This window comes from Euprymna scolopes, chromosome 20 (genome assembly GCF_053919585.1).
Source record: "Euprymna scolopes isolate OS-2025 chromosome 20, ASM5391958v1, whole genome shotgun sequence".
NCBI classification, from domain to species: Eukaryota; Metazoa; Mollusca; class Cephalopoda; order Sepiida; family Sepiolidae; genus Euprymna; species Euprymna scolopes.
Genome location: NC_136501.1, coordinates 1429100 through 1445900, shown reverse-complemented (window position 1 = coordinate 1445900; position 16801 = coordinate 1429100). Strand labels below are relative to the sequence as shown.

Below are 16801 nucleotides of genomic sequence, written 5' to 3'. Positions count from 1 at the left end.
AAAAAAAACAGAAAATAATTTAAAAAATAATAGTTATTTACTTGCCTCCCCACGAGGGCAAGTTACACACTAATGTTCTAAATGTGAGGAAAATTAGTTCCCCCAAAAGAGGCACACGGGATTGAAAACACGGGCTCAGTCTTTAAGGATTTCTTATACTTTTTACAAAGATTTTCATAGTTATTATGTTATAAAATTCAAATTTCAAAATAAAAACAGAGTCTCTTGTAAAAACTTAATTTGCAAAAATAAAAAAAAATAAAAAAACAATCTCGGCTGAAAGTTGTGAATGTGACCAAATTCGTTTTGCTTTTTATTTCAATAATAAACTTATTTATCTGTTTTTTTTTGTTTTTTTTACAAAGATTAAAAAATAAAAATTGGCACACTGGGGTTGAAAAATAAAATATGCCTAAAGATTTGCCAAAAATAATCGCGACTGTGACTAAAGTCGTTTTATTGTTGATTTTAACATTTTTTTTTTACACGGTCGATCTACTGAGTCTGGTAGACTCAGTAGATCGACCGTGTAAGAGGGAATATTTAATAAAAATCAGTTTTCTTTAGTAAATATCTTTTTAGGTATGGACTATAACAAGATAATTGCCAAACTTCTGAGTAAATTCGTTTTATTGTTTATTACAAGATTGTTATACGATATTTTACGCTGACGAGTCCAATCGATCACCTGTGTCGAAGTTACTTTAATCAACAGCAGCGGAAATTTGTACATTGATTGTACATAATCTTTAGTCGTACATTTTTAATAAAACCGGGGGGGGGGGCGTTTAAAAATTCAGAATAATACAAGGGAGATAATTCAGTTAAATTACTACAGAGTTATTGAACTTGAATTTAGTATCAGTTTTGAAATTATAATTTATCTATTAAAGACGGAGCATAAATTATGAGTTGGGATAGAAAAAGAAAGAAAAGACCGCTGCTGCTGATTAGGTGAATAAGTGCACGTTTTATCATAAGAAAAACGAGAACAAAATCTGACTAGAGTGCGTTTTGTCCTCAATTCTAAAACATTTACATGATTGAAATAGAAATTAATTCCCTAAAAATATCATTCAGTCAAGAAGAACTGTAATCTTTCAAGCTATTTTGGTCTTTTATTTTTACATATAACTCTTATCTTTAAGTGACCTTGATAAACGGTGACTTGCAAAAAAAAAAAAAAACTTCCTCACTTCCTACCAACTCCTCCTGCTCTCTCTTGGCCATTTCAAACTCAACTAACTTTCCCAATTTAGGTACTCCTTGGGCGTTGAGTTCCATGGTAACCAACGTAAAAAAAAAACAAGTGTTGTTACCTTCCTGGCGCATGCGCGCGTAACATTTTTATTTACTGATGTTGTAGTAACTAACCAATTATTTGTCACATTTATTTATTTTTAAAAAAAGTTTTACTCTTTATGAATATTAAAAGAAAAAAAGTTACTAAATTAATGTCTCACTTTTACAGACATTTGTTTTTAAATTTTTTTTTAAATGACTTATCGCATATGAACTAATTAAAAATTAAAAATGAATTTACAAAATGTATAACGATTTTTTTTCAATTCTGACCCCTTAAAAACTATTTTAACCAGTTAAAATGAAAGAATGATTCATAAAAACATCCTCTAGCCCCACTCTGCGACTTAGTTTCGGAAGAGATAGTCTGAAAATATGGAGACACAGACAGACATAGTGCCTTTTATATATTGGATTAGCAAGACGTATGGAAATTATTCATTAGTTGTGTATTGCTTTCATGCTTAAAAAGATTCTCAGTTTATGGATGTCTGGTGTGAATGCAGACCCCATGATATCATTTTACCACCGTTGTTCAAACTAAAACATACTTATCTAAATACTCTCGTTAAAGTTGTTTCAAAATATATCTAATTATAAGAATTCAGTTTCCAAAACCATTGTAGGAGTTGATATTTTTCCATTTTATGGACATTCTGGTAGGAACATAGATCTCCTGATATTATTATACGATCTTTAGACAGAACAGATACTACACTTTGAATTATTTGAAAAAAATATATAAAAATGCAATTTTAGTTCAAAGGCTAAGAATGTATATTTTAGCTAGTTTAATGTTCAACACGACAGCAGCAAGGTGATTACAGTGGGTAAGTGGTTCACAACATGAACTGACAACCTGGGTATGCCAAGTTCATAGCACAGAAGCAATTTCCCTTGTGATGGTGGCAACCTTCACATGGCTCCTCCCATAAGTACATAATTCTAACCAGAAAGATATCAGGGAAATGAATGCCAACAATAATCATCTGATTCATGCGAAATGAATGATACTGAACAATGGCAGCAGCAGATGAAATTTTTAAAATTACTTTTTTTGTATTACATTTTTAGCAATTGGATGATCCCATCTATAATATAAATCTCACCTGTCTGTTTAAATATATGTATGTCTGCCTAAAATTTTTGACAGTCGATGGATTTTCACAAGATCAATATTGTTTTGAAGCTCAACCCTTCGGTCGACAAATATGGAAAAATTAATTTTGTCACCCTTAACCGGGCACTTTTCTACTAGGAGGGGGGGGTCGCTTTTTTCGCCAATATTTTTGAAAGTCATCCCCTCTTTTCGATTGACTAGCCTTAATTTAAACAAGAAAACAATGCTCTGCTGAATTAATTATTTATCTGAAAAACTTCTCCGACTGGATTAATGTTGCCTTTTTTATTTATTTATTTATTTATTGTTAATTTTTTTTGCTTGGAACAACTATATTTTTTTTATCAACAAGAATGGCCTTACATTCAAAACAAGTCAACATGCAAATGTTGGTCAGATAAAATCTTAAAATATTCAGAGTAATCTCCCTTTGAACAGATTGCATTTGTGATATTTGAGAAAGAATTGTCGGTCACCTAGCAAAAAGATCTTGATCAACAATCTTTGAAAAAATCTGTCTCTTTGTGTAGGTTTTCATAAAAACAATTGGAACTTCCCAAGGCTCTTAACTGCTACTATAGCCGTCCAGCACAAGTGGGAAAGTTGGACAATTGTAGCAACAGAAATACGGCCATTTAAAAAATATTTTTTCATAACCTATACAGCTTCACAGAATTATTTAAAAGATCATTAGAATTATTATTCGGACAATAACATTAACTCTACAAATAAGTCCCGCATTATTATACAATGCTGCATCTCTGCCTGTTTTACAAATATTTTGATGGAATGTGCTCACATCAATGGCCAATCGCTTCCAGTCCTCTGCAATGTGTAACTCTCCAGCTTCGTGTCTGGATGGTCCGGGGTCTATCAATTGGCACTCCTGATAGTGCTCCACTACTTCCCTGACCTCCTTCTCGGTGGTTTCCGGGTAAAGTTCTCTTGCAAGGAATAACGTCCGTTCTTGACCAAAGTGGTGCATTTCATGTAACTTTTTAACTTTCTCTCCTGCACAGCATACTGAGGAAACCTCCTTTCTCTCTTGCAGCCTGGCCTTCTTTACCCGAGTCATCGAATCCGCCTTGTTCTTTTCTGATGGAATCAGCACTACAGATACCTTCAACTGGAATTCCGCTATCAAATCTGCAAGTGCTCCAAGCCTGCGCTTGATCAGCATTTCTGCAGCACCTCTGGTCCTAACTCTCTTATCGCCAGTCACTGCTGACTTGATCCATGAAACTACCGTTGCCGAATCGGATTTGATTTCAATCGTTTTCAATCCCCACTTCAGGGCCAGATTGATTCCTTTCATAGCAGCCTCCAGTTCAGCTACATTGATATGGGAATAGTCGTTTTTCTTCCTTAACCACGCCGCATCTTCCACAGTTACGCCTCCCATCTCTAATACGACGCCCAATGCCAGACTGCTGACATCACACCAAATCACCCCCGCCGCTGACGTACCATTCCCCCTTTACTGGGTCTTCATTCGTCACTCTCGCAATGATTTCTTGTAGCATGTTCGTGACCTCCTTCGTCACACGGCCCTCCCAGCCATCAGTGCCCGTTTGTCATTTAATAAAGCTGCACGCTATCCTGAGCCAGCCGGCGATTGGATAGTGTCCCATCAGTCTCCCGCAGACCAAGAAGAGTTCTCGTTTTGTCAAGTCGGTTCCGATTTCAGGTATTGCATTTCCTCGTCTAAAGATGAGGTTTCCTTTGCCATCTCGGCATAGTTTCAACCCCAACGCCGCTCCTCCATCCAGGGACACCGCCGGTTTTGCAGTCAACCCATACCTCGCGACATGGCCTCTCACTTTCTCTGCTGTAACCTCTGCTTCCTCCACGAGAATGTCGTCAATGTACGAACCGAACTAGTGGCCTTAGCCACTGTACAGTCTTTACTCAGCACAGTCTTCAGCACGGCAGTCATAATTTTGGGGGCTGAGCTCAGCCCAAAGCCTAACCTCATCAGGCAATACAACTTCCCCTTGTACCGGACCAATTGATGTTTCCAGAGTTTTTCATCTACATGGATCTGGAGATAAGCTGACTTCAGGTCAACAATCTTAGTGGTCCACTCCATCCTCTTCCATTTCCTCATAACTTCTTCGCATACGTCAATCCCCTTTTCAGTGTGGCAGGCTACATATCTGTTTAATTCTCTGAAATCCAGTACCGGTCTAACTTTATTCTTTGTGGGTTGAACAACCACCAATAATGGTAGCACTCTTTTTCTTCCCCTGTCCACGGTTTCAGAATTCCCTCCTTTATCCACCTCTCCACTTCTTCCTCGAATCCTTTTCTTATTTCTCCTTGCAGTGTTTTCTCGTGGCAGCTTACTTTGTTTCATAGTTCATATGGTTCGGAGATCCATTTCCATTCCACCGTCCACCTCTCACCATCGAACCTTGCCAGGAAATCCTCGTCCTCGATGCAGCAAGCCTCTGGTTTTTGTGTTCTGATATTTCTATCACCTTCCACTCCTGCCATTCCTACTGCGCTCAGGCGTCCAAAAGTTACTTGCCCCCCCTCTCAAGTTGGTTGATCGCACTTACACTTAAAACCACAACATCACCAATCATGAAACAATAAAAAATATAGTTTTTGCTGTTTTTTTAACACTTGTGTTATCACAAAAAAAAAAAAAAAAAAAAAAAAAAAAAAACTAATGGGAATTTTTATTATTTACATTTCTATGAATGGTGTCTTTGGGAAATAATATATTCATGTTTTTCATATAAGTTTTAACACAGGATTTTGTCATATATAATGTATGAAAGTTTTTTATAACACTTCTCGGATTATCAAAAAACTTAATTCGTTTCATGTTTAGTGACTTCCGTTCCATATTTAGGTAAACCGAGTCCACTTCCGACGTCTTTTATTTTGAGTAGTGAATTTTTGACATAACCAAATAATGTCGACGGTTATTACAATGACAAACTACAACTCCAGCTCTTAACGACTCAACGAGTAACAAATTCATTCATTGGACAGACATTAACAAAAAAATCAATAGTTGAGGGGGGGGGGCTTCCTGAACTTTGGATTTAACCGAGAAACGAGTGTTTTCTTCCGCGATACATTTACGAGCTCTCAAACTAGTGTCATCGACTGATAATTATTTTTTGTATTTTATTTTGTCTTATTGTATTCATCTGATGTTGCCCGTGGTGGGGGGGGGGGCTTGATAAAATAAGAATTCAAAATATACTCATATTTACAATTTATTGGTAAAATCAAGTTCCTCTCGGCGCTCGTCAACTGATATTTGGGATTCACGATGAATGCCCTGGAAAAAAGCCACTTCTGATTAACGTTTACTAGTTTTAAAATATTTTGTTATTCTGAAAAGAAAAAAAAAAAAGTTCCTTTGCATATATTTATACTTGTAAACGTTAATCAGAAATGACTTTTTCAGGGCATTCAATTTATCATGAAGCACAAATATCAACTGAAGAAGACTGTAAACAAAGACAGACGGAACTTGATTGTACCTATTTAGTAATGCCTCCCCACGGGACAGAGTTAGACACCAGGGTCGTTTTTTAACGTGGAGAAAAGGTACAAAAATAAAAATTGTCTCAATCGTGAAGGATTTCTCCTCCACCGAAAGAGAACAAAAAATGGAAGTACTGCAGCACTCAGCAGTGCAGCTGCAGCAATGCAGCATCTGAAGAATTGTAACCCAATTAATAAATAGGGTTTTTAGAAATTTGTTTTAGTTTTTCCTTATAGTTTTTTTTGTTTTTTTTTTCAATTTCGATTATCGAAGTACTACAAATTAAGGTGCTTGTTAAGATAGAGTCAACAGATATTTTTGTCGTTTTAAAACAATATTACTTAATTATTATGCCGAAAATAGTAATATATCCAAAAATTAGAAAAAAAATCAAGTACGTTGTTAGTTATAGTTAAAAGTAAATTTTACGGAAAATTGGGTAAAATCGCATTTTTCTTAGACGTTACAAAGTAAACATTAGGAGTCTACACACAGGGGGCATGACTCCGAAACGAATATTTTAGATTACTTATTTATGGCTGCAATATTTGTTGTTTATAGTGATACTTTTTTAAAAAAAAACAATATCAGTTCTACTCGATGAATTTTCGTAATTTTTAATATATTACTATTTTCGACATGACAATTGAGTGCGTAATATTGTTTTTGCTTAAAATGATATATTAAAAAAACAGATTCGCCGACTATATCTTAACACGCACAAAAACCAATAAATAATTCAAAGTTACGTATAGGCGAGAAACACACTCACACACGTGATCTTGTTTTCTTGGCTTGTTTTTAATACAGAGATTAAAAGCTGCTCAAAATAATATACAATCGTCATCGTTGATCTCATAGATTATTATTCATAGCATCTGATTTTTATTTTATTCACCTGTGATTGTTGCGTGTCGTGCAAATCCGACGATGACTCATTTTTTTTCTTGACATCATCAACGAGCACTCCCCTCCCTCCCCCCCCCCTTGATCTATCGCACACCTTCCTTCCTCATTATTGACATTATCTTCTATTTTTAGATTTTCATATAAATTGATATAAATCCCGTCAAAAGATGCTGGGCGGGGGGAGAAAAAAAGCCGGGCATGCGGGGGTCCTCTTCCACGAGTGGAAATTTTATTTCACCATGACTAATGTGTGTGCAAATTTTTTTTTTTTAATCCTAGGCGTGGTTATTGGAAAAGTGCGAATAACAGAAGAACGAGAGTGAATTACTAGGTCCAATTTTTATTTTGTCGGGAGACCAAAAAAAAAAAAAAAAAGCCGCAATTTTATTAAAACGTTTTTTTTTTTTCTTTCTTTTTTTGTCCCTCTGTTTTTTTTTTTTGTTTGTTTTTTTTTCTTGTATTTTAATTGTAAATGTATTTCTGAACTTTGTAAAATTCGTCAATTTAACGATGAATGCTGAGGTGGAAAGAAAGATGAAAATACCAATATATTTTAGAATTTATAGAGGGGGATTAGTTTCGCATAACGTAACTAATGCTCACAGATTTTAGGACAGTTAACCTATTATTAATAGGCAATCTCCAACAATTGCATTCCTAAGAGAAAGACGGCGGATATGGATACGGTTGATGTAAACACGGAACGAAAGTTACTAAACATGAAACGAAACACGAACCCTGTAGAAATAGTTTACTTTTAACACTTTTTTTTATGTTATCATGAAACAAAAAAAAATTGTTTTACATTTTTTTTTAGATAAACTTTTTTTTGTTTTTATTTTAACACATGTTATTACGAAACAAAACAAAATTATATTTCTTTAAATAAATATTATATATATATTTTTACACTTCTGATGTTATCACAAAACTAAAAAATAAAATAAAATAAACATTTAAGTGGCTGACTAGCAGTGTCAGATGTCGCCATTAAAAATGAGTGATAAAAATGTGAATTATTAGACTATCTTTCGAAACTACTTGAAAAATGTAATTTAAACCCTAATTTTTTTTTTTTCAATAAAAGGGAGCAAAGAATATATTTTAATAGCAAAATATGCAATTTTTTTTAAATCGGTTTTCTTTAAAAAAGATTAAGAAATTCAGCGAATTTTAACTTACTCTGAATATAATAAATATATATAAATTAAAAATCACTTACCTATAAACATACTAATCAATGGGTACTTCCATTCTTCACTCATAAGAATTTGTCTATGTTTATATTTTATATTCTATGTACTTTTTAAATAAACGAATTTTTTAAGCAAGGATTAAAAAATACCGCCATTTTAAATTCTCATATCAGATGGTCACAGAGCGGGTTTTTCTCCCTTTCTTCGAGTTGGCAAATATGGTGGCCTAAAACCGCCATAATTAATCTCCCCTTTCTATTTCTGACATGTGTTTGCTGTCAACAAAAGTTAGTAAATATGGGTAACAATACTTGAAAAATGATCACATTCACTCATAAGTAAGTTTATTTTTATAAACAACCCCCTCAGCAAATGTTCCATGTTTTTTTTATTCTCTTAAAGAAATGAGTTTTTGATTTAAAATATTTTATTTCTCTTATATGGAATGATTTTTTTTTTAAATATCTAAAATAAAACAACATTAAATGAAATAGAAAAAAATGATGTAAGAGTCCAATATTTACTGAACAATATTATCAGAATAGGAGTTTTAAGATTTTAAACTTTTGAATTCACAAGTAAATTTGCACATAACTATTCTTTTGTTTTAAAGTAGATTATTTTATTTATTGATCTTTTATCTTCAATTTGTGATGTATAAACCTTAGGTGAGAAAATTAATTTAGTTTTTAATAGACGTTTCAAAATGGGGTGGGATCAATTAAAAAAATATATACTTCCAAAATAAACTATTAAAGTTGTTTAAAAAAATAATAGAAATATTATTTTTTTATTTTTTAAAAGACAGTGTTTACAAAGTGCCTGCGCGCGTTCATGCAGCCATTTTTTCTACATAATGAAATCAATTGAATTTTACGAGTTAGATTTTTTTCAATTTTTAAACATTAAAAATCTATAAAAAATTTTCTATAGGTTCAATTTTTACAATATTTTCAGGTTCAATGTGAAATTTTATGCTCTTTCCAATAAACCGAATAATATTCTAGACAAACTTTTTTTTTTAATTCACGCCTCCTCCCCCATTTTGAAATATCTATTAAAATGAAAATAATTAATTTTCTCACCTCAAATGTATATATCACAAATTGAAGATAAAAGATCAATAAATAAAATAAGCTACTTTAAAACAAAAAAAGAATAGTTATTTGCAAATTTACCTGTAAAGTCCAAAGTTTTGAACCTTTTAAAAAAAAACAAAAAAAAACATGTTGATTTTTTTTTTTAAGTGAAACCTTATCTTGTCCAAAAGATTTCGTACAATTACGCCAATTTTTTCTATTTCATTCGATGTTTTTTTTTTTAGATATTTAACAAAAAAAAAAAAAAAATTCACTCCATGAAGAAGAAATAAAATATATTAAATCAAAAACTCGTATTTCTTTGGTAGAAGAAAAAAAAAAATTGAAAATTCGTCAAGTGAATTGCATTTAATCGTCGAAAACTGATGAGTGAAATGTGATCATTTTTTACGTACAGTAACCCCTATACACAAACTTTATTGACTTCAAATATCTAATTAATTACAAAGAGGAGATAAGGGGAGATAAATGTTCGTTTCTTCATATAGTTACTATCGCGATTACTTTTGAAATGTATTTGGTCTAATGTGTTGTTTTATGTTTTGGAAATAATTTATGTCCCTTTGAGGCCTTCATATTTGACAACTTGAAACACTGCATTGGCTAATGGTGGATAACGAGTTGCGAAAATATGATTTTCTTGGAACCTTGCTTTAAAAAATCCTTTTATTTAAAAAGTACATGGAATATAAAATATAAATATTGACAATTCTTATAAATGAAGAATGGAAGCACCCATTGCTTATTTTTTTTTTTATAGGTAAGTGATTTTTGGCATTTATATATATTTATTAAATTTGGATTAAGTTAAAATTTGTGGAATTTTGTGAAATCTTTTAAAGAAAACCTATGAAAAAAAAATATTGTATTTTTTTCGATTAAACTTTTCATTATTTAAAAATTTGGTCTTTGCTCATTTTATTGAAAAAAAAAAATTAGTGTTTGAAATTACATTTTCTTATTGATTATAAGCTTCGAAACAGAGAGAGTCTATATAATCAAATGTTTATTCACTAGTTTGTAATAGTATTTTCAAGTTCAATTAAAGTTTTACGATATCTGTTTTTATTAAATTGTTAGGTGAAAGTATAGAATAGGTATATAACAGCTTCCCGTCCCCATGTTAAGAATGGCTTTCTAAATAGCGTTTTTATTTCAGCATGGATCATGAATAAAAAAAAAAAAGAAGGTACTTGTACAGTTTAATCAAAACATAAAAAAAATGAAAATATCGAAAAAGATTATATTGTACGTATCCGTTTTGAACTGAAGATTTCCAGAAAAAAATTTCACTTAATTTGATTTTTTTTTTTTTTTTACAGCGGAAAAACACGTTTTTATGACAGCACGTTGAAGGCAGAAATCTTGGAATTTTTAAAATTTTTGTTAGGATTTTAGAAACATCACGGGGAGATAACTCGGTAAATTTTTAGATTAGGTCCACCTCCACAATTTTCTTTTAAATGACGACAACGAAAAAATTCTGTTTACATTTGGTAGGAGGCGGTGGAGGGGCGGGGGTGTTATGGCGGCCGCAGCCGCTGTTCCACCGCCTCACAAATTCAGCCTTGTTAGGAAGAAAAGCTAGTAATAAAGATGGGGAGGGAGTGTCGGTGCTTTAAACTGAGTTATCGGTATTTTTTAGATTAGGTGCACCTCCACAATTTTCTTTTAAATGACGACTTTTAAAGGTTTTCGGCGATGACATTTTTCAGAAATAATTAGTTATCGAGATATAAAAAGTTGTATTATGCATTGTATTCTTTGGCGACCATCTTTTTTACGTGCGTGCGCCATAAACAAATCTACTCATCTATGACTGACACTACACGCGCGTAAAAAAGATGCCCGCCAAAGAATACAATATATCTCGATAACTAATTATTTCTGCAAAATTTCAATGCGATTCTTGTATTCAGCATAGACCTCCCACCAAATGTAAACAGAATTTTTTTTTTTTTTACATGGAGGTCACCACTTATCAAGGCCCGGAAGCCACTCGGGGATAAGGGTTATTGCGTATACAGTAATCAATGGGATAGTATCGTAGTAATCGTTAGTATTGGAGATTTGATAAAGTGTCTTAAGGGGGCGGTTAGTCAGGAATTTGTTTATGTTGGACATCCAAGTTGTAGTTAGGTGGGAAACAGGCAAACGGAAGAGAGTTCCACAGTCGTGCACTCATGCACTTCTAAGAAAGAAGCTCTGCTCATTGAATCTACGTTTGGATTTAAGCATAGATAAAGAGTGAGGGAAATTAATGACAGTAGTTTCAGCTAGACGGGTGTTTTACGTGAAAGATTGGCGAGGGGGACGAGAGATTGGAGCTCAGACGAGCACTTGCCATGGAAATAACGATAAAACAAAGACAGGCTCGCAACGTCTCTTCTGTGGGAGAGAGGCTGCAGGGAACAGGAAAGGGCGCGTTACTTACGTTAAAACGCTTAAGCACCTATTAAAAAACTATACAAGTTCGGTAATCTCCAAAAATACCGTTAGGGCTTACAACATGGCCGCCAGAAGAGTCACGTGATCCGGTTGATCCAAAACATGAATCGTGCAAATGGAAAATGCAGCCTTGAAGGCAAACTTTAACAAACAATCACAATTTGTTTGTATTTAATTTTTTGTTGATATAATGTTGTTATAAAAATAGGCAAACTTTGAGAAACAATCTTAGGTTGTTTTTAGTTAAAACAGTGTTTATAAAAAGTATTTTATTCAGAACAAACAAGTGGTCGACTAGGTGTATCAGAATTTTAGGCGGAATTTTTGACACCCCCAACAAAAAACTGCGAATAAAATATATAAAACTCGTAATTTCTGTTTTTAAAGTGGGTTGTCAATTTTCTTTATGAAATATACTTCCAAAATAAACTATTACAGTCGTTTAAAACATAATAGAAGTATTATTTTTTATTTTTTAAAAACAATGTTTACAAAATGTCTACGCACGTTCGTAGACATTTTGTAAACATTTAAAAAACAAACAAACTGTGATTGTTTCTCAACAAAAAATTAAATGACCGTTCTAAATAAATTATTTATTATTATGATATTGAAAAACTGTTTTTGTACTTAATTATTATGCTTGTTTGTCAAAGTTTGCTTTAAATTTGCGTTTTCCGGTTTCGTAATACGGCGATTCATGTTTTGGATCAACCGGATCACGTGACTCTTCTGGCGGCCATGTTGTAAGCCCTAACGGTATTTTTGGAGATTACCACAAGTTCTATAATTGAATATCCCCCCCTCCAAAAAACGAACGAACACCAAATCGGCAGTCATTTCTTCATATCTTGAAATTTTAAACGTTAGTGGTAATTGTAAAGGATTTTCCGAGGGTGGAAAGAATCCCCCCTCCCCCCGAAAAAAATCGTGGCCACAAAGTGGGTGCTCATTTTACGTAAAAAAGTATAGAAAAGTTATCCCCCACTTTTTTAAAAGTAACATTTCTTCATATCTTGGAAGCTACTCGTTTGCCGTAATTTTAAACGTTATTTTCGTTTTCAGCAACCCCGAAAACCTATCCGACTGGTAATTTTAAAGGAATTTTCGAGGGCAGAGTAATTCTTAATATTTTCCAAAGAAATATCCAGCAAAAAAAAAAAAATAAAATAATCCACGCTCCCTGAAACGCGCTGCGTCCAACATCGGAGCCGATGCGTATTTCGCTTTGGGGGCATCGGCCTCACTCGTGTACGCCATCGATAACAGACTTAATTTAGCAGAAAAACTTTAAAAAGTTTATTTAATGACTTTTAACATAAGGGATCACTTTTCAATTATAATGTCTGAATTTAACTTGAAAAAAAAAAAAAAAAAACTTTAAAAGTAGCGCGGTGTCAAAAAAGCATCTTTTATTTTTTATAAAAACATTTGAATTATTGATGCTAATGCAGAGAGTGATCCGCGCCATTTTTTAAATCGTATTTTCACGTTTAATTAAAGTTTTATGGGTTTGTTTAATTCAATTTCAAGGTTAAAGCACAGAATAGGTACAAAACAGTACCTTCCCCATGTTAAGAATGGCTTTTTAAATAATAACATTATTTCAGCACGGATCACTCTCTGCATCAGTACCAAATTATTTAATTTTACACCATAGCGGACACGTGAAACCTTAATAGGGAGAGTTGTGTTGATTGCCCACAAAGTTTGTTATAATTGAAACGTAATCCTCCACGTTAAAAGCCATTAAATAAACTTTAAAAATAATTTTTCCCCTGCTAATATGAAAGTTAAGTTTGTTATTGACGATAATCCACAGAAAAAAAAAAAAAAAGAAAACGTAAAAAGGAATTAATATTACGGCAGGTGGGAAAGCTCGTTTAGGTCGGTCCGCCGTTGAATCGAGATATTGAAAAAGAAAAAATATTGCACGTATCTATAAGTCCTCATAAAAAATGTTTCACTTAATTTGATCAAGTTTTTTTTTTAGAGGTAAATCAAATTTTACCGAGATCGATCGTATCCCGCCATCTTGCCTATTTCCCTTTATTTACAACTTCAACAAAAATATCATATTCCAAAAATCATAAGTTCATCAAGTAGTTGTATTTTTAACCAAGAAAATCGGTGCTTATGCACTTATGTTTCCGTGCTATTTAAAAAAAAAAATAGTATTTAAGTTTTACGATATTTTTTTTTTTTAATTAAATTGTTAGGTCAAAGTACAGAATAATTATAAAACACCCTCCTCTCGCCATGTTAAGAATGGCTTTCTAAATAACGTTATTTGCATGACTCATGCAGTGCAATAACGTTATTTCTTTTCTGGTACTCATGCAGTTCATGAGTACCAGAAAATCAAATTTTATGAGTAAGCAAAAAGGGACTGTCTTGCGTCGCCATCCTGAAGATTTTTCGGTAAATTTTTACTTTTCACCTTAACAACAACATTTAAAATGACGACGTTTTCAGGTTTCCCGATATGCCGAAAATGAACAGCGCATTTACATTTTCTGCAAACAAATAATTTGCCGGATATTAAGCAACGTAATTCCTTATGTTATAAGTGGTGACCATTGTTCTACGCGCAAGCGCATATTTGTGGTTGTTAAGGTGAAAAGTAAGTAAAAATTTCTCGTTTTTTTTTGTATTTTTTATTTATTTATTTTTATTTTATTTTACTTTTTTTTTTTTTAGCCCAATCCAAATTTTAGCTTTAATTGTTTGTTAAAGGTTTGCTTTTATCAAAATTCTGCCAAAAATACAAAACTATGAATATAAAATTTTGGCGCTTCTACACTATTGGGACGAGATTTTGTAGTCGATAAATAGAGTTTTCAGATTAAAAAACAATGGTTTCAACTGATTTGTTATTGTTAATTCTAATAAGGGTGCTGCTGCTCCGCAGTCCGCACTATTTTTTAAATCGTATTTCCAAGTTTAGTTAAAGTTTTATGATATGTTTTTTTTTATTCAATTTTAAGGTTAAAGTATAGAATAGTTACAAAACACCCTCCCCAAGTTAAGAACTGCTTATTAAATAATAACGTTATTATTTCAGGGCACCCTAATAAGTTACAATGGTAGCTTCCAAATTATGCAGTCGAAATTACCTGAATTTTAATCAATTATTAAAAACAACTTTAATCGTGTTAGCAGGTGAAAAAATGCCGCCATCTTGTTTAAATCAAAACGAAAAATTACCTCCCTTTATAACTATGTCTTACGGTCATTTTCATCAAATTCTATTTTTTTATTTTCTTTAATAAATGATTTTCTACCTTATCGATTTGCGTAATCTTTGGATATAATCATCTTAAAAATACAAGGAATACGTAAATACCATTGTTTTCATGTGAAATTCAGTTTCATGATTTCCGAAATTTCGTACCAATAGTGTAGAAGCGCCAAAATGTAAAAAAAAAAAAAAGAAAGAAAAAAAAATAGCATCAATTACAAAAAATAAACAATGTAAAAATAAATCACTAAGTATTCGTTTCGTTTTAAGAATCATTTTCATTATTTTAACAGGTTACCGGATTTCACCTGGCAGCCATGGGGATCGATCTATATAAGCACCAAATAAGAAAAACAATCATGAAAAAAGAAATGATTCGATATCTACCTTGGCGTCTACGTCCTCGAAGATGGCGCTGTCAACTCCGGTGACAATCAAGGCTTTCGGCAGGGACACAACTCCATCTCCATCCTCGAGACCGACTTCTTCCTCAAGGTAACTTCCTCCTCCATTTCCTGTCGGCGAAGGTAGGTTATCTATCTGGATGTTACCAGTAGTGGTGTTGGTGCCATTGTTAGAATTAAGGGTCCAGGAAGAAGTGTTCGGTCCGCTTTGTTGCTGGTGAAAATTGTCGCCGTTTCCAGATTCCTCGGTTACGTCCTCGTCGGCCATGTTGCGCGAGTTTCTGGCTTGATCGCTGCTTTTTATGCACATAGCGTTTTGATCTGGCGGACTCCACCACTTCTTCGCAGCTGCCCTTTTCTTAAGTGCTCAGTCGTTTTTGTTATTTGGTTAATGGTTCTTTCTGTAAATTCTTCTTCCTCCTCGTTTTTTAGGTTCTAGGAGTATCGCTATTATTGAAAACCGTGCCACCAGCTGATCTGTGCTGTGCGCAACTGAAATCGCGCAAATGTTGTTATGCGCTTTTTTTTTTTTAATTCTTGTAAGATTTCGACACTGCAAGGGAGATAACTCTCGTTCGCTTTTCCTGATTAATTATATTAAATTTTCTAAAATGTGGTTCTATCCAGAGATCTACCTAATTAAATAAAAAAAAAAAAAAAAAAAAAATACAAAAGAAAATCTGTATAATATACGTAGCCGTCATGGAACAAAAATATCCTATTCCAACAACCACGTAAATTAATCAAGTAGTTTATATATATATATATATATATATATATATATATATATATATATATAATAGGACAACACGAGTATGAAATGAAGACACAAAACTATATATATGTAGATATAGAATGGATCATTATTTATTTAATAATGGAATACAGGCAAAATTTGGGGGATAGAAGGGACTCTTTATGCCAGGGCATTTTGAAGCCTAATACTTCTCATCAGAAGAGTAGAGAAAGTGCTAGGTAGCATGGGGAAGATGCAGCGTCTAGTGTAAGGTTCATTAGGGACGAAAGAAATTAAGAGGAATTATAGAATGTTGGGGGAAGCTTTATTGAATTCTAAATAAATAACTGCTACCATTATCTCCATTTTCACTGTTGTTAACATTAATTTTGAATTTATTTCTATCACAACTATTGGTAATATTATCTTTAATGTTTACCTTTAATTTTGTCTTTATTTCATCTTTATTTTTATATCTTCAATTTTACTTCTATTTTATTTTTAGCTTTATTATTACTACTATTATTATAATTTTCATTACTATTATCTTTCGTACTATTATAATTACCCTACTATTATTTGGTATATTTTTACCACTCTCATAAGTAGTAATGGTTTCCTTATTCCTCCACTTCGACATCAATAGGTATACTTAACCTTTTAAATCAAGTTATACGCACTCATAGTCATTGCCACCCTAATCTCCGACCGCCCCCTTATGATCATACTCCATATATCATAACAGTAGAAACTTATAAATATATTGCCGCATATTACCTTTCAATTTACAACCCACCCACCCCCAAATTATAAGCGAATTTATATCCGCCATTTGCC

General features: G+C 32.8%; 1 protein-coding gene across 1 annotated transcript in view; it reads right to left on the bottom strand.

Moving 5' to 3' along the window:
• Positions 1–15777, bottom strand: part of LOC145241287 (calcipressin-2-like) — a 179249-nt gene extending 163472 nt beyond the window's left edge. The window contains exon 1 of the mRNA XM_080104035.1: positions 15212–15777. Within this exon, the coding sequence (XP_079960161.1) occupies positions 15212–15538 (327 nt within the window). The 5' untranslated portion in view covers positions 15539–15777. The remainder of the gene's footprint in view (positions 1–15211) is intronic.
• Positions 15778–16801: the final 1024 nt, after the last annotated feature.